Genomic DNA, 19,668 nt, shown 5'->3' on the forward strand with positions numbered 1-19,668 from the left:
ATCCCCGAACCCGGTGGTGGACACCGGAAGTAAGGGATGCCGTCAAGCTGAAGAAGGAGTCCTATCGGGCCTGGATGGCTTGTGGGACTCCGGAGGCAGCTGACCGGTACCGGCAGGCCAAGCGGACTGCAGCCCGGGTAGTCGTGGAGGCAAAAAATCGGGCCTGGGAGGAGTTTGGTGAGGCCATGGAGAAAGACAATCGGTCGGCCTCGAAGAGATTCTGGCAAACCGTTCGACGCCTCAGGAGGGGGAAGCAGTGCCCTACCAACACTGTTTACAGTGGAGATGGGCACCTGTTGACCTCAACTGGGGATATCGTCGGGCGGTGGAAGGAATACTTCGAGGATCTCCTCAATCCCACCGACATGTCTTCCGTTGAGGAAGCAGTAGCTGGGGACTCAGAGGAAGACTCGTCCATCACCCGGGCTGAAGTCATCGAGGTAGTTAAAAAGCTCCTCGGTGGCAAGGCATCGGGGTTGGATGAGATCCGCCCTGAGTACCTCAAGTCTCTGGATGTTGTGGGGCTGTCTTGGCTGACACGCCTCTGCAACATCGCATGTCGGTCGGGAACAGTACCTCTGGACTGGCAGACCGGGGTGGTGGTCCCTCTTTTCAAGAAGGGGGACCGGAGAGTGTGTTCCAACTATAGGGGGATCACACTTCTCAGCCTCCCCGGGAAAGTCTATGCCAGGGTACTGGAGAGGAGAATTCGGCCGATAGTGGAACCTCGGATTCAGGAGGAACAGTGTGGTTTTCGTCCCGGTCGTGGAACACTGGACCAGCTCTATACCCTTTCCAGGGTGCTGGGGGGTTCATGGGAGTTTGCCCAACCAGTCCACATGTGTTTTGTGGATTTGGAGAAGGCATTCGACTGTGTTCCCTGTGGCATTCTGTGGAGGGTGCTCTGGGAGTATGGGGTCGGTGGCCCCCTGCTTAGGGCTGTTCAGTCCCTGTACGACCAGAGCAGGAGCTTGGTCCGCATTGCCGGCAGTAAGTCAGACTTGTTCCCGGTGCATGTTGGACTTCGGCAGGGCTGCCCTTTGTCACCGGTTCTGTTCATAATTTTTATGGACAGAATTTCTAGGCGCAGCCAAGGGCCGGAGAGTGTCCGGTTTGGGGACCACACGATTTCGTCACTGCTTTTTGCGGATGATGTTGTTGTGTTGGCCTCCTCGAGCCAGGACCTTCAGCGTGCACTGGGATGGTTTGCGGCCGAGTGTGAAGCGGCTGGGATGATAATCAGCACCTCCAAGTCCGAGGCCATGGTTCTCAGTCGGAAAAGGGTGGCTTGCCCGCTTCAGGTGGGTGGAGAGTTCCTGCCTCAAGTGGAGGAGTTCAGGTATCTTGGGGTCTTATTCACGAGTGAGGGAAGGATGGAACGGGAGATTGACAGACGGATCGGTGCAGCTTCTGCAGTAATGCGGTCGATGTACCGGTCTGTCGTGGTAAAGAAGGAGCTGAGCTGCAAGGCAAAGCTCTCGATTTACCGGTCAATCTACGTTCCTACTCTCACCTATGGTCATGAGCTGTGGGTCATGACCGAAAGGACAAGGATACAGGCGGCCGAAATGAGCTTTCTCCGTAGGGTGGCTGGGCGCTCCCTTAGAGATAGGGTGAGGAGCTCGGTCACTCGGGAGGAACTCGGAGTAGAGCCGCTGCTCCTCCACATCGAGAGGAGCCAGCTGAGGTGGCTCGGGCATCTATTTCGGATGCCTCCTGGACGCCTTCCCAGGGAGGTGTTCCAGGCACATCCCACCGGGAGGAGGCCCCGGGGAAGACCTAGGACACGCTGGAGGGACTATGTCTCCCGGCTGGCCTGGGAACGCCTCGGGGTTCCCCCGGAAGAGCTGGAGGAAGTGGCTAGAGAGAGGGAAGTCTGGGCGTCTCTGCTTAGACTGTTGCCCCCGCGACCCGGCCCCGAATAAGTGGAAGATGATGGATGGATGGATATATATATATATATATATATATATATATATATATATATATATATATATATATATATGTTATATATTTTACATGTTCATAAACTTCTATAACTTGTTTTAAACTTTACTTTTACGACTTATACAGTGATGGCCAATTTCAAAACACTGCTTGATGAAGTTGTTAATCTCAGCACTTCAAGACTAGAGTTGAAGAGCTCTGAGATACAACAAAATGTTTTGTATTTTGTGTCTGTACTTGCTTTTTGAATAGCTGTCCTGTATGGGTTAAATTGACCCACAAAATTTAAATTTTGATATGCACATTTCACAACTCATCAGCATGTTGAAACTTTGCATGCATGTTAATGACCCTAAATGAGAAAAGGTCACACAATTTCAAGAAAAACAATGTAGGTTAGATAGTATTTCAGATAGATTGAAAAAAGAAATTATAGCTCATTTTTACCATATGTGGCATACAAAAAATATTTCTGTATTGAAAAAAAGGGGAAAAGCATTTTTTTTTAGCTTAATAGGTTAGTAAAAAACTAAAATAACAAAATATAACCAATACATTTTATTATTTTGGGTCTCTAGAATTGCCTCAGAACATTAAAATATGCGGGTCAAATTGACCCGTGAACATCACGAACGTAACAGTAAATGTGTGTGTATATGTGAAAACACATCAGCGTGTTGAAACTTTGCATGCATGTTCATGATCCTAAATGAGAAAAAGTAACAAAATTTAAATAAAAAAAACATAGGTTAACTGATGTTTCTGACAACTTAAAAATCAAAACGGGTCAAATTGACCCGCAACATAACACAAGGTTAAGTTTTTAACTTAATTTTACATTAATATTACGACTGATGGACATTTCTGTTACTTTTTATGAAAAACTATTTTAGCACTGTGTTGGGTCTCTGAGCCCTGGTTGGTCAAAGAGGTCGGAGAAGACCCCCTGGAGGTCCAAAACCGGATTATCGGGGTTGACAAAGAGGGAGTGAAAGTGGATGACCCTCCTTTTCAAACCATCGTGAGGCCCACTCAGAGTCACTTTGGGTGGGCATATAATTCAATTTCCACCGTGGTGGAGCTCTGGAACTCTGGAGCTTCATTGTGTCCAAGGCAGTCACCCAATCCAACCAGGGGCCACTCTGGTCGGTCAGAGAGGTTGGATGAGACCCCCCCCCTGGAGGATGTGATGTTCAATGTAAAATCCAGGTCTTGAAGCAAAATAAGCCACCCAAACTGCTGGTATATTTTGGTTTTGATCATGTAAAATGAGCTTTTAAGCAAGAAACCAGAAATATAAAGAACTTGAAAAAGGGGCAAGCAGACTTTTGAAATGATCATCTGAGTGAGACTTTTAATTACCACACAGATCAATCACCACATTATGACAATCCACCACATTGTGACTTCAGCTCAGTGAACTGACAAATTGGCTTATAACAGACAGAGCAAACTACATTCAAGGGCACTGACTAGTTATATGTAAACTATAACTCTGTGGCTACAAAATGGTCATTTTATTATGAAATATGCAGAAAGGGATCATTAGGTTTTTCATAAAATATCTTTGGTACAATATGAAAAATAATCTGCACAAGTTACAGGTTTTACATTGTAGATTGGAAATGAAGACAATTTGGTCTGTGTTTTCATGTGCCAAATAGCATTTGTTCCAGCTTAAACCATGCAAACATGCTACAGGTATATCAAATACAACAACCAAAAACAATAAAAAGAAATACAAAATGTTAATAAAAAGTGTTGAACCAATATCTGATTCAAACAATTCAGACTAAAATTCCAAAACAGAAGTCGAATGAATATCCAGAAGTCGAATAGACTGCTCTAGCTGCTTCTATTTCCCTCATTTGTAAGTCGCTTTGGATAAAAGCGTCTGCTAAATGACTAAATGTATCCAAAACATATGAAGTGCCATAACAAATTGCTGTCATCAAGTTGTGATTAAAAAAAACAAAAAAACATTGCTCTTCATCCAGGGGTCTTTGGCATGTGAAAAAAAGTTACAATGCAAACTGCTTTCCATTTTCAGCATTCTGTATTTTGTTGCCTGGATTATTTTTTAATTATCTCTCCACTGCGCAAAATAAGACATTGAACTGTGTTGCCATCGTCTAAAAGTGGTGGAGGTTCAAATGAATTACAGTTTTACTTTGCAGAGCTACGTTTACTGAACACGAGACATTGTTCTGCTGCTATGACTTTTCAGGACCTTCTGGAAGAGATCATCTGTAATGTGACAATAAATAAATTAAGATTCATTATAGTCAATACAGTCACAAGAAGAGACTCTTTATTAATTGCATTTATGTGGGGGTACAAAAAAAATGCAATACATACCATTTTTCAGTACTTGAGACCCAGCCTGGGATGGAAAATTGAGAAGATTTATTTCATTTATTTTGACAATTCAAGCACAAAATATATTTATAAAAAATAGTTTATGACATACTAACCCTAACAGCAGCGGTGCGTCTGATTGTTGAGCCTTCAGCCTGGTCACTCACAATTTTAGGAGCTAAAACAGAGTTGCACGTCACACTGTTATGATGCTCTGAAATAAGATTATTATCAGATGTTTAAGAAAATTTGTCTGGTGGCTTACGCAGTGGCTTTATGATTACATCAACAGCATGTACAACTCCATTGGTAGCCATCAGATCACCCTCGACAACAGGTATCCTGTTCACATATATGGTGGAGTTGCGCTGAAAGTCATAAGAAATCAGAATGAAATTTAAGAATTATCAGAGGAAATCAGGAATGTTTCACCCATAGATGAATATTCTGTAATTATTCACTCTCCCTCACTTCATTAAAAAGCAGTTAATAGTGATGAATATTCTATGTGAAGATTCAGCAGATTCATTAATTCTTTGATGATTCATGATTTGGTGTGTGTGTGTGTGTGTGTGTGTGTGTGTGTGTGTGTGTGTGTGTGTGTTCTGCAGAAAGTAAATAAGTAAATACGCGAGTAAGTAAATAATGACAGAAATGTATTTTTATGATATTATATATATATATATATATATATATATATATATATATATATATATATATATATATATATATATATATATATATATATATATATATATATATATATATATACACATTATATATACAAATAATTTAATATATATAGATGGACAGACAGATAGACAGACAGACAGACAGATAGATAGATAGATAGACAGACAGACAAACATATAGATAGATAGATAGATATAGATAGATAGATAGATAGATAGATAGATAGATAGATAGATAGATAGATAGATAGATAGATAGATAGATAGATAGATAGATAGATAGATAGATAGATAGATAGATAGATAGATAGTTAGATAGACAGACAGACAGACAGACAGACAGACAGACAGACAGACAGACAGAGACAGATAGATAGATAGATAGATAGATAGACAGACAGATAGATAGATAGATAGATAGATAGATAGATAGATAGATAGATAGATAGATAGATAGATAGATAGACAGACAGACAGACAGACAGACAGACAGACAGACAGACAGACAGACAGACAGACAGACAGACAGACAGACAGACAGACAGACAGACAGACAGACAGACAGACAGACAGACAGACAGACAGACAGATAGATAGATAGATAGATAGATAGATAGATAGATAGATAGATAGATAGATAGATAGATAGATAGATATACACTACCATTCAAAATATATTTTTAATAGAAATGAATACTTTTATTCAGAAATCATATATTGCATTGATCAAAGGTAACACTAAAGACTTTTATAATGTTACAAAAGATTGCTATTTAAAATAAAAATTGATTTTCTTTTCTAATATGCAAATCAGCAGTTTAGAATGATTTCTGAAGGATCATGTGACACTGAAGACTGAAGCTTTGCATCACAGGAATAAATTACATTTTAAAATATATTAAAATAGAAAACAGTTATTATAAGTTGTAATAATATTACAAAATATTACTGTTTTACTGTATTTTTGATCAAATGAATGCAGCCTTGGTGAGCATAAGAGACTTCTTGGTCTCTGTCCTGCATTGTACATACTATGTACTTATTACAGCAATTACAATAACTGGGGTATAACTATGCATACTAACCCTATCCCTAAACCCAACCTTAACCGCTGAAGTTACCTTATATTACCAGTACTTTCTTGGGTAATTACATTGTAAGTACACTGTAAGTACATGTACTGTAAAATAAAGTATAACCGTCCTCTTTTACAAAACCTTTGAACAGCAGTGTACAAATATGTCGACCTATATTCTACTTGACTTCTATTGAACACAATATAATAGCATTTATTTTTTTCACTCAATAAGATAAGATTGATTGCAGTAGTGAGTACTGACCGTGCCTAACTCCAGTTTATCGCCTGCAAGGGGCTTCATTCTGGTATGCGAGGTCACAGCGCCGCTCACCAGGAACTCATCACCAATGTGGTATTTCAGAAGGTTTGCCAGCTCCTTGGGGTCTCCTATGTACAACATACAGTAGCAGGGAAACAACAGATGTTAGTATATGCTGCACATCCTCAAATACTGCTTACAGAAATCCCAAATCACGAGTAATCACGCACTAAACATCTGTTTTATGAACACATATGGTGACACATGAATGGCACTTGAAAGACATTACTCATGAGTTTGTTGAGGTCGGCGGGGGGCATTGCACTGAAAGCAGCATTGGTGGGGGCGAAGAAGGTGTAGGTCCCTTTTTTGTTCAGGAGCTCAGTCAGGCCGGCTCTCTGAATGGCGTCAACCAAGGTGCTGTACGGATGGAAGAACATTAATGCACATTATTAGGAGTTTATCTTTAGGCTATAAAGACAGACTGACAGCTCAAATTCCACCCAGGTCATCAGAAATCTGAAGAAATTACAGCTTCAAGTTTGAACATGCAACTACATTATCATTATGAAAGAAAGAAAAAACGTTTTGAGAGACTGACACAGGTCTTTGAATGTGGGTGATAAACAGCAGCTGCATATTTCCTTTCAATAAGACTGTGAAAACAATTACACCCTTTATGGTGGAACATTTTTTCTTCTAGTTTTTTTATAGGGCATTTCGGGTTAAGCACCACTGATGTGAGGTTAAATCTTTTGTACTGAAGTTTATACTCTTCAAATACCTCTAGATTGGCTTAAACAGACATTAGCATCTTATTTCAAATGAAAATGAAAATCCTGTCATCATTTACTCAACCTCATGCCATTCTAAACCCTTAAGTCTAGTGTGGAATACAAAATGTGAGTCTTATTTCCATATAAGCACTAGGTCGTTTGGGTGTCAAGATCCAAAAAGTAACTGTAAAAACATCATAAAAGAAGACTATATGACTTAATAGCTTTAGTGTGCTGGTGCCTTTTGACACCAAACGCCATTTGTTCTTATCAATGCCATATTTGATTGCAGAGCTACAGTGGAAGGGAAGATTCAGTGAATAACTATTCATAACAATTTCAGAAAATTGTGTCATCATTTACTCACCCGTTTCTTTATTCAGATATTTTGAAGAATATGGGGAACCAAACAGTTAATGGATCCCACTGACTTCCATAGTATGGGAAAATAAATACTATGGAAGGAAGTCAATGGGGACCAGCAAATGTTTGGTTACCGACATTCTTCAAAATATCTACTTTTGTCTTCAGCAGAAGAGAGAAGTTCATACAGGTTTGGAACAAATTTGTATTTTTGGGTGAACTATTCCTTTTAGACTTCACTGTGAAGAGTTTCCTTTGAATATGCTTACCTAAAACGATTATCTGCCTTCAGGACATCCATGACAGTTCCCATGGGGGGTGCCAGGAGTTTATCAACGATGAACATATTTGCAAAGCGGCCATTTTTGTCATGGGCAGCAATGCAGGCATTCTCAATGCACAGGCTCTGCAAGATCCAAATAAGTGAAATGGTTAAGGTTATCGGTAATACAGATCAGCACATTTGTTCCAAAGCTCTCTTTTCTCACAAGACTGATGATGCATGAAGTGGGCTGTGGAAAACATTAAGGTGATCCAAAAGAGAGGTTTCCGGTGGTCTGGGAATTCCATTACAAAGCAGAAATGTGAGAGCGCAGAGAGAACTATACCACCCTCGCTGCCAGCTACAACATGGCTAGAAATAAATAAAATTATGCGTGTTTGATGGATTGACATATAAAGACTTACATTTCTGAACACAAACACTCTAAGTTTCAATCCACCAAGAGTCTCCAACTCTTGCCCATGGTAAAGGCTCTTAGAGGAAAACCTCTCCTTGAGAATGTGGTTTCTCAGCAGTTTTTTCATGTCGGGTGTCATGGCCAAGCTCTTGTCTGCACACAAATGATACAATTACAGTTATTTCAGAGTTTCTTAAGGCTCATTTGCTAGATTAATGAAAATGGAGTGAGCCAACCTTTAAAAGCATCATCCAGTGGGGCTAATAAGGTCACAGCCTCAGAGCCAATGAGATGATCAGTAAGACCGGCTCCTTTAAAAAGCTTTGCGGCTGTACTAACAACTGATCCCTCTGCAAGCTCCAGGAGGGTCTTAGCTAAAACAAACAAGAGAGCACAATAAAGCATTGAATACAACTTGGTTAAAAAGTCAACTAAAAATAAGAGTGTCCAATATTTGATTGCGTTCAGCACTTGCTCTGCAGTAAATCGCTGAGCCATTTCAAGTTTTGCTGATGATACTTCAATTCTTTTGTTTTCTGCCTGCGGTAACTATGAGTGAAACGTCACTTCAGCATTGTGTATCAGACATTGCCAACTTGTGGAATAAAAATTAATTGCACTTATTCAGTCATTAAAGATACAATTTTTGTTGTGCAGAAAAAAAATATACTTACACTGTTACACACCTCGGGTCTTTAGCGACCCAATACAATTTTTACAAAACAATTATGGTAAAATGTATTTATTTTAAATTTATATTGTATTGTTTATAATTAATTGATTGAGGAATACTAAGAATGTAGATGTCTAACTTTAAATAAAGAATGAGGAGGAGGGTGGTGAATGACGTCCTGGGTCACTAAAGACCCAGGGTAAGTGTTTATGGGTTAATAGAGCAAAAAAAAAAATTTAATTGTGTCATGACACAAACGACTATACGTCTCCTAAAGATCATACCTGAGTCAGGGATGAGAAGTTCATTGATGTAGTGAACGACTCCATTGGTTCCAAGTTTATCTCTCTGCATGACGATGGCTTTGCCGTTGATGGTCATCTCTTCACCATCGCAGCCGACTTCCAGCACGGAGCCCTGCAGGGTTTCCAGAGGTGTTCCAGCCACAATGGACTCAGAGCAGTGCAAGTTCTTCAGAATGTGGTAGTTCAGCAGATCTATATACCAAAAAATTATGACCAATTGACAACACATCTCAACATCAGCACAGCTGTGCTACTGGGAAAAGACATATCATAATAATAGTTCTGGAAATGAAACTGCTGTTGCAGCATCTGAAAGATTTCTCCAACATGAACTCAAACCCAGCAAAACAAAATTGTCTCTATTTTTTCTGCATGTTCCTGGTCTTATTGAGCATTATACATTATTATTAACAAAACGTTGGTCTACCTAATCTTTTAGCAAAATTGAATAGCTTTCTTGGCTTCTGAAACATTTTTCTGTTTGGCTGACGTTACAAATGAATCTCTTGTACTTCCTCCAACCACCTGGCTCCAATCTGGTATGTACTATAATGCCAACTTTTCACAATCCAATCACATCCCAATGGATAAAATTAGTCCCACTCAACATTTTTTTTTTTTCATTATAGAAGTAAAATGGATTGTGACAGGTGCCGTATGCTGAAGAAGAACAAAAGTACCTTTAAGAGCAACAGGGTCTCCCAAAATCCTGGTCAGTGTTTCTGGAGGGATCTTCTCAAAGGCTTCATTGGTTGGAGCAAAGATGGTGTAGGAACCCTCGTTCTCCAACAGAGTGGTGAGACCAGCGGCAGCAACTGCAGTCTAAATGAAAAGGAAAAAAATGTACTTTGTACCATTTATACTACATAACATTCAATGCCTATTGAACTAGTAAATTCCCTCAATCTACCCGTAGAGTGTCCAGGTCATCATCAGTGTCAATCAAAGAGTTGACATTGTTCGTAATGGCGGTGATGACTCTGTCAACAACATGCACAATTCCATTGGTGGCATGCTGGTCTGTCTTCACAAGCCTTGCACAGTTCACTGTCACAATCTGCAACAAAACATATGGTTTGGTAATGTACAGAGAACTTCACAACAAATCATTTGTAATAAAAAAACTAACGCTTTCACATTTGACTTACTCCATTAGAATAATGGTGGATATGAACATCAAAGTCCTGATACATGGAGGCGAACGAAGTGCCATGCTTGAGATCGTCAGAAGTCAAGCGTCTGTTGATCATGTGGTAGTGCAGAGCATTGAGGAGTTCAATGTTGACGTTGCTCACCAACGCATCCAGAATTTCCTACAGCACATTTTGAAACGACATTGAGCTTATTTCGATATTTTTTTTTTCTGTTTTTACAGTAGACAATACATCATGTTTTCTGGGAATTCTTTGTCTGCATAGCCTGAATATGACGGGCTACGAACACTTTATTTGTTCTACGTGATCTATGGAGACACATTGCTGGGAACTCACAGTGGGAAGCGCAGCCCAAGCCTCATTGCTGGGAGCGAAGAATGTGAAGCTGCCGGGTCCTTCGATCTCCTCTTGCAGTTTTGCTCTTTCAGAGTACATCTTTGTAGTAGTGGCGCCAATCACACCCAGGGTTTTATAGATGTTCGTCAGAGGTAGAGCTTTGGAAAAAAAAAAAATAATTTTTTATTGCTATATCATAACAAACCTCTTTTCATGCATGCAATTCTAATTACATACCTGCTGGACAGCCTTTTTCTCCAATGGCCTTCTCATAGCCAGGGCAGCACTCATAGCTGATCACCCTACAAAAAAAGTGATTTTAAGATTTAACAAAGTCAAAACACATTGCTCTACACTTCATTGAACGTTACAGAAGATTCTGCGGAAATGGGTGTTCTTCAAAAACTTCTGCAGGAAATCAGGTCTATATTTCTCTCTTTATTATTGCGAGGGCTGAAACGGAGACAACCAACACACTCCTCAATGTGTTTTAAATTGCATGGCTTAAGCTATACTGTACGTCTTCATTTTATTTCTTGCCAGATATTTCCATGATAAATAAGGTCTGTGTTTGAGTTGGTCTTAGAGGGTCATAAAATCTCATTTCCTTTGGTAGCAGAAGAATCCGGAGGCACAGTTTGGGCCAGGGGGAACTCCTGAGAGGGAACTCTGACACCAGTAGTCCTGTCAATAAAAACATTTGGAAATACCTAGGAATTACCATACAAAGGTGCAATAATTGAGACACTGCAGATTGACACATAGCTTTCCATTTCAGAAAAATGTTATGATCATTTACTAATGCAGATAATCTTTATATGCATGATCGGTTTTGGCTTGGTTTGTTTTTTTCAAAGAAATCAACATTGCATTATTTAATTAGTGTAAGGTTTTTTTAGTGACACAAATAATGACAAAAAAGTGCTTGTATGGGACTAAATAATAATCACTAAATCCATTTTAAAGTTATCACCAATCTATAGACTTAAAGGTAAAGTATTCTGTGCTTATTTTAACAATATTCTTATGCAGCATAAGAATTTGCTATTGCAACTTTTCGCAGAAGCTCAAACGTGCTGTGTAACACCAGAATGAGCCTCATTGGTTCTTGCAGAAGCTCAAACATGCAGCTTAACTCACAATAATGAACCTCATTGGTTCTTGTGGAAGCTTAAATGTGCTGCGTAACACATGAGAATGAACCTCATTGGTTCTTTCGGAGACTCAAACGTGCTGCGTAACATGAGAATGAACCTCATTGGTTCTTGTGAAGCTCAAATGTGCTGCGTAACACATGAGAATGAACCTCATTGGTTCTTGCGGAGACTCAAATGTGCTGCGTAACATGAGAATGAATCTCATTGGTTCTTGCTGAAGCTCAAACGTGCTGCGTAACATGAGAATGAACCTCATTGGTTTTTGCGGAAACATATGTGTGCAAGTTGAAGAATGTTTTTATGTGAATAAAAGCCTAAATTCAATCTGTTCATCATATAAAGCGATTTTGGACTAAATAGCTCAATTCATATGGATTAGTTTTTTCTCTTTTGACGCATTTTGAAGCGTCAAAGTTTCAGTTGCGTAGCTGTTTATGGAGAGTACAGAAAGCTCTAAGATTTCATCAAAAAGATCTTAATTTGTGTTTCGAAGATGAAAAAAGTCTTACAGGTTTAGAATGACATGAGGGTGAGTCAATGAGAACAGACTTGTCCTTTTTGGGTGAATTATCCTTTTAACATATTTTGCAGAGGAATCCTTGATACATCGATGATGTATTCCATGGTATGTGCACTTAGTCTAAGAGGAATTTGAATTATATCTTTTAACGGTTGCTCACATACCAATTCCAACAATTGTTAGCAACTAGCTTGAGTAACCCACAGCATCTTAGAGTGTGATCAAGTGGAAGACTAGAAGGCAAATCTAAACAAAGACAACAATCCTGACATTCAGGCATGGGGTAGACTTGTAAAACGCATGGAAGAGGAAAGCAGACTGAACTGATTATCAAAACAGATGGTAACTCAACTCTTGTTTGTCTTCTGCCAACATAAGCAAAGATGGTAGCCATGGATTTCTGACAAAATAAACAGCTAGGCTGCATCCGTTACATATTGTGCACTTTCAAGTGGTGTGACAAGAGGTTCCAAGAAGTATTGTGAAAGTTGTATTATGCTATGTTGAAATCTATTTTCAGTGTATGAATGGTCAGCTGATTTATCATTTTGCGTCTTCTAAGAGGTCTCACTTCCCAAATATGAAGGATATCAAAAAAGTAACACTAACAACATGATTTCTCAGGCAACTTCTTCTTAATTTGGAAAAATGAGATGATAGCAATCATCCTTATTTTGTTCATTAATTATTTCTTTAAACATTTTAAAGGTTTGCTGAAATGATCCACCCATATTATAACCATTCAAATCACAGATATTCAGCAAAAGGTTTTCTATTAAATAAAGTGCCTGAACCAGGGCACTAAGGAATACATTCTGAAGAAAGTTATTAGTCTCTCCTCAAGTGACCTGGAAACATTCTGTTCCACAGTACTGACCTTTATAAACCAGTCATACAAAGAGTGCAGTTATTCCCACAAATTTCCTCTGACCTCAAAACCTCGAAACCCCAAAGAAACTCTGTAAATCAAGTGTCACAGAACACAACCTTGGGCTTTCCTGAGGAAGCTACATCCTTTCACTGCAAGACTTTTTTTTTCACACAGACATCAGAAAAACAGAAAACTCCTTGAGACCTGGCCAATGATTTGTGTGCGTTTGGGGATATACGGCCTTCTACAGGACTCCCAACTGAAATAATTTCCTTAAAAGCATCCAAGCACCCACAACTCTGACTTCCTTTTTTTCTTTCTTGAGAATTGCTATGAAAGAAACTTTGTTTAAAAATGGGAAGATGAATAAAACAAATCCTTCTCTGTCTCAAGATTGCTGTACACTCTTAAATTATGTTCTTGATCAGATTTGCCAAACAGACAACTTTTAAACATTTGAATAAAGGAATGATGAAAAATAACAAAAGGCATGACAAATAAAAGGCAAAATAACCAAAAAGAAAGTCGTTCTAAATGATCTATGCCAACATCCTTAGATTTTTACGAAATGGGAAAAATTCTAGTCACTCTTCCACAGCATTGCATTTTTGATGTACTATCTTCCAAAAGTTTGGGGTCAGTAAAATATTTATAAAAATAAATGAATAATGGATGCATTACACTGATCAAATGTGAGATTAAAGACATTTATAATGTAACAACAGATTTCTATTCCAAATAAATGCTGTTCTTTTGAACTTTCTATTCATCCAAGAATAAAGCACTTTCCACGAAAATATTAATCAGCATAACTGAAAGTAAATCTGTTTCTCAAGCAACAAATCAACATATGAGAATGATTTCTGAAGGATCATGTGACTGGAGTAATGATGCTGAAAATTCCGCTTTGCATCACTGGAATAAATTACATTTTAAAATACATTCACATTTTTAAATCTAATAAAAATGTAATATTACTGTTTTTACTTTATTTTGGTCAAATAAAAAGAGTCTTCTTTCAAAAACTTTTAAAAATCTTACAGACCTCAAACTTTTGAATGGTACTGTAAATATAAATAACATATGGTGTCGCAAGCACTAATTCAGCACTAAGTATAATCTCTAGCCAGGATACATGGAGTTGTTCATAACTTCTGCAACAACAAAAAAACCCCTCCCAAAACTTGTTGCTGTACCTACTTAACATGTACACCTTATGTAAGCAACATTAATCTCTTACATAATGTCTCCAAATCTAGACGCAAATAAACATTCCAGACTCCTCTCCAGATTCCAACATTCTTAATAACCATCCATCATGGAACATTTGTACCAAAACGGCAACTTCGCCCATTTAAACTATCCCATTAAATAAATCGATTTTTATTGATCTTTTAAAAGTAAAAATGTTGTTCTTGCATTGTAGACACTGAATATGCGGTTTCTCCTGAATATATATTTGTCTGTGGAATGTTCATAACACCTTCCCCCCCTGTGGGGACATTAAGTGGCTGTCAATCAAACAGTGTTTCTACAAGTTGTAATTGTAATCCAGGTCTTGGAGCACCGAATAGCTTTTAGACAGAAAGGCACTTAATTCAGGATGTTAGGCAATTTAACCCCATGAAGACTGAAGCCAATTTACAACAGACATATGGTAACCATTACTACACAACGTTCTTCTATATACTGTCAACTTGAACTCAAATACCCTGTTCAATGATTCATACAAAAGAAAATTGGCCTTTACAAGAAAAAAATAATCTGTCCATTGTGTAAAATTATAACTTTTATGAGCTACACAGCTGGTGGAAAATCGAGACTGAAAGATGTCAAAGTGCGCCATACAACACACAAAAAACTTTAGAAATATTTTAGCTTGAAGTCATCACTTTAACAAGACATTTCCTCCTCATCACGCCAAAAGGTTGCTATTTGGAAAATGCTTCATCAGACATAGCCTATGTCTCATGGTAATAAACATTATTTAGAACAACCATATCGATGATGTATTATAGAATATAGAGGTCATATAGAAGTTTATTCACATATTCATCTCTCAGCACATTCTGCCACTTTAGACGAAAATGCTGAAAATAAGTAATTAACTTAAACTTTAATGTGGGGGAAAGAATCTGGTATGACAACTGGTGAAATATTTTCCATCTAGTTATGTCCTGAGAGACCATTCCCTCTTCAACTTGAAAAGACAATGGAATTTTACCTAAGAAGAAATTATTCAAAGTGTCCGGTACACTAGTTCAGACTTAAGCACAGTAAAAAAACATGTTTGCAAAAGGCTAAATGTTATCCTGACAACTGTACCTGTCTGATAGACAGATAGAAAGTTAGACAGATAGACAGATAGATAGATAGATAGATAGATAGATAGATAGATAGATAGATAGATAGATAGATAGATAGATAGATAGATAGATAGATAGATAGATAGATAGATAGATAGATAGTAACTCACGTTGGTTTGCCACATATTTTGCGGTGATACCATTGCTTGCAGTTGGTGAAGTACTTCTTATCCGTTCCTTGAATCTTCTGCATAGCACAAACATTGGGGCTGCAAAGCAAATCAAATAAACACACCCTTCTTTAAATGGTCCATACATTCACCAAATGCTTAATGCATTTTGCAGGACTAAAGAAAAGGTAAAGCTTTTTACTGATGTTCAGACCATGTTGGGAAAATGATCAGCAGGGCTGCATATAAATCAAAGGGTCATATGTCTTTATTTGTGTTCATTGTTTTAAACCCATAGTGCACACAACAGTTACCAGTTATTAAAATGATCTACGAAAGACAGCAGAACAGCCCTTACCCATGAGTTCTTCCTCTTATCCTGCTGTGCTGAAGAACAGCTTGATACGGGGATTTCGCGGCGAAAACTGTCGCGATTAAGGTGATAGCCAGAGCAAACAAAGTTAAGCGCTTCATTTTGCGTCCCTGCACGCGCACTCCACAGCGGCACTGCGTGCAGCAAGGACCGGCTTTAAATACAGGGACCCCTGTGCTCTGATGCTCTGGGAGGGGCTTCAGAGGACCAGCAACACGACACTTTCACTTACAGACACAGACACATTTCAGATAAAAGTAAGATTTACTAGCATGATAAAGCTCTGATACACTGTAATAATTGTAAACGTTTTTTTGTTGTTGTGTGTAACACTTTAAACATTAGGCTACACTATTATTATGTAGGCTAATATAGTTAAGACAACAAGGTGTAACTGTGCACAAAAAAAAAAAAAAAAATTATATATAAAACTTAAGTAGGCAAATGTACAGTATTATTATGTATTATTATATCAGCCATGAAAAAAATAGTAAAATACCTATTTATATGCATTTAAATGGAGCAACCAACAGGAGAATCCAGGGAGGAGCTGAAGGCAGTAGGACCCAGGGTGGAGATGATAGTGGGAGGAGCCAGGATGGATTGCCAAGCCAGAACCCCAGGATGAAAGCTCACTGCAGAGTCGAGGGAGGGAGGAGCCATGGTGTAGACTTAGCAGACAGAATCAGGTGAACTACAGACCGAGACAAAGCCGATGTGGGTGGAGAACCAGGTGGAGCCGAAGAGCCGACGAGACCGGATGACACAGAAGGTACTGGAGACAAAAGGGGAGTTGTGGGGATGAGCAGCCAGCGGCGGAGCCAGTGCGCCAGTGGACTGAGGTGAAGCTGGAGGGAAGCCAGAGCCCAACGATGCCAAAGGGGTGGTGGGATGCAGATGAAGGCCTATAAGTCCATGGCACAGGGAGAGCGATGACTGACCAAGGCGCAGCCGGAGGGACAGTCCCAGGTGGAGCTAAGGGGGCGAGGGGTTACGGTGGAGCGTACAGGTCAGCAAGCCAAGGTGACGTGACGGGCACAGAGGTTCTATGCAGAGCATGCAGATCGACAGTACAGAACTGACGAACTGAACTTGCCGGCTCAAGTACCTGGTCAGACATGGTTGGCTCTGGCTCCGGGACAATCTGTGGCTCAGGCGTTGGTTTTGGATCACATTTCACGGCAGGCTCTGGCTTACTGTCTGCGGTGGGCTCGGGCTTAGCGTCCATTGGCATGATGGCTGCAGAAAGCAAGCTGAATTCCTCCTCTGTCCCACAGATATTGAAGGGGGAACCATTATGTAGCAGCACCCAGTCTACATACCCCCTGAATGTCCTTTGAGGTCTGTCTCCGGGCAGATCTCAACATGGAGACACAAGCGTGAGGGAAAAATACATGCAGGCTGTCATTATCATATTGGACAAGATGGTACAAATCCAGGAAGGCCTGTGTGTCTCTCGAGGGTCTGTTCCTCCTGCGAGAGGAGGAGAATTTTGATTGCTGCTAAATGCTAAATTGCTGCATTTTTTTTTCGTAGCGCACAATAATAACTTATAATAATTCACCGCATTGTGATTGTAGTAGCATTCTTAAATGGGATGGGGTATTGTAGCAAGGGAGCTGTTTCTTTCTTCTTTGTTTTAAGTACAAATAAAACATCCATGTTAGAGATCTGTTGGTTTGCTTACTGCTGTGAGTAAATAACCTCAACTCTGACCTCTAAAGACTCTACCAAAGAATGAATTACATGAAAGAAATACAACTATTCTGGAACTATAATGTTCCCTGATAAACCTCACCAAAATATCTTCCACCTTACTTGAACAGAACATCAAAGCGCTTTGGATTCAAAACATGTAGGACAGCACTCCATTACTTATAGAATGAATAAAACAGTTATCATGTTTGGTTTTATTCATATATATATATATATATATATATATATATATATATATATATATATATATATATATATATATATATATATATATATATATATATATATATATATATACTGTATGAACTGATAACACTTTCTCCCATTTTCCTCACAACAGCAGAACAAATTCAAAAACACTTTTCTTTCCTTACTGAAACAATTTTCTTTCGAATGTGTTTCCAATAAGCATTTAAATGTACAATAAAGAGGTCAAGTTTCCAATCCAGTTGGATCACATTAGAGGAAATGGGACAATAAACACTTGATATTTCTTTTGAACATTTAAATATTTAAAAACAACCTTTATTTAAACCAGTTACACTTTTACAGCTTTTTAAATTTATTGTGGGAGTTATGTGGTTAGTTATGATATGTGTCTCAGTAAAAAAATAATGATTAAATTATGCTTTTTCACCTTTCATGTAGTGTGTGTTTCTGCTGCTGACAAAAGAAGAGCAAGACCAGGGTTGGGTTGAGCATTTCCGGGAGACTTTGAACCAGCCTGAGTCATAGCACTTTTGTTTTTGACCCCAGGGATTTCTCCCCAGAACTGCAAGTGAAAACAGACACAATCACAGTTAATGAGATGGGGCAAGCGTTGAAGACTGCAAGTCAAGACCAGATTCCTGCAGAACCTCTGACACTTGGTGGAGCAAGTGTGGTACAAGCACTGACACAGATGATGAATAAACATTGGGAAGAAGAATAAGTACCAGATGAGTGGCACCAAGACATGATTGTAAAGTTGCTGAAGAAAGGAAACATCACTTACCGTAAATGTTGTGGTATCAGACTACTGTCAGTGCCAGGAAAGGCCTTTTGCACTGTCCGGATAGTAAGGCCCTGATCAGACAGAACACATTTTTCAGGTTTGAAAACGCGAGACGCACTACACTGCCTTTTTTGGTTGACGTTTTTTAATTTAGAAAATAGCAGTGCGCTGCGTTTAAAAAAAATAAAGTTTCTAGGCAACCCCTGAATCAGCTGTGCTGTCAGTCTAATCAAGATAACCATCAACACAATGGAAGACCCGCCTCTCCATTCATTCGATTGGACAATGGGGAAAAATCGAGTTGACGTCGGGCACTTTTCTGCTCAGAGTTGATTTTTTTTTTTCAACTTCATGCGCTCAGAGCGCTCCTTCAAAAAACCAATGTGTTCCAGCAGATGCACAATCTCTGGGTATCACCAAGCATTAGCATGTCACTCAATATCTGCCTCTATATGTCCATTGTGTTAGCGATTGCAATCGATGCCTGCTTGTGGTGTCTGTCAGGCGTTATGAAATTATGAAGCAGACGAGACAGGAGTAATGAACTTCATCCCTCTTCTTTACTTTATTCACTTCCGTTCTCACACATATTACGTCAGAACACAACACTTCAACAGTTCGGACTTCCTCTTCCAAATAGTAGTCCACAATATAATTCACTCATGAACACAACACTGCAAGACCTGAAAAAAGACAGTACGCATTGTCCACAAGTTGGACGTGTTCCACCAGTGGTGCCTCAGATGTATTCTCCACGTCATGGAACATGACCGTGCTTTCCGCCATTTTGTCTGAGCATCGCATCAAACTAGCAGGTCACATTCTGAGGCAATCAGAACAACACCTAGCAAAAATTGCACTGACATGGATGCCGCCCAAAGGATGGTGAAGGCGAGGAAGGCCGATGAAGACCTGGCGGAGTACATTCAAAGAGGACATA

General features: G+C 39.3%; 1 protein-coding gene across 1 annotated transcript; it reads right to left on the reverse strand.

Moving 5' to 3' along the window:
• Window positions 1-2,491: 2,491 nt before the first annotated feature.
• Window positions 2,492-16,201, reverse strand: tgfbi (transforming growth factor, beta-induced). The gene is made up of 17 exons (XM_079839398.1): window positions 16,004-16,201; window positions 15,646-15,744; window positions 10,859-10,923; window positions 10,622-10,779; window positions 10,280-10,444; window positions 10,042-10,188; window positions 9,812-9,953; window positions 9,111-9,323; window positions 8,390-8,527; window positions 8,161-8,306; window positions 7,743-7,879; window positions 6,624-6,754; window positions 6,338-6,462; window positions 4,571-4,673; window positions 4,422-4,483; window positions 4,306-4,330; window positions 2,492-4,194 (listed from the first exon to the last, which is right to left on the reverse strand). Exons 1-17 carry the CDS (start codon window positions 16,117-16,119, stop codon window positions 4,133-4,135), a joined length of 2,034 nt encoding a protein of 677 aa, XP_079695524.1. The 5' UTR covers window positions 16,120-16,201; the 3' UTR covers window positions 2,492-4,132.
• Between the last annotated feature and the right edge of the window lie 3,467 nt (window positions 16,202-19,668).

This window comes from Gobio gobio (genome assembly GCF_949357685.1).
Source record: "Gobio gobio genome assembly, chromosome: 16".
Classification (NCBI taxonomy): Eukaryota; Metazoa; Chordata; class Actinopteri; order Cypriniformes; family Gobionidae; genus Gobio; species Gobio gobio.

Coding starts and splice junctions, on each gene's coding strand:
- tgfbi (XM_079839398.1), bottom strand. CDS start 16,119: ATGAAGCGCTTAACTTTGTTTGCTCTGGCTATCACCTTAATCGCGACA. Junction 8,307..8,389: donor ACTGGATGATGCTTTTAAAG/GTTGGCTCACTC, acceptor ATTTGTGTGCAG/ACAAGAGCTTGGCCATGACA. Junction 4,674..6,337: donor ATAAACTGGAGTTAGGCACG/GTCAGTACTCAC, acceptor TATGACTTTCAG/CGCAACTCCACCATATATGT.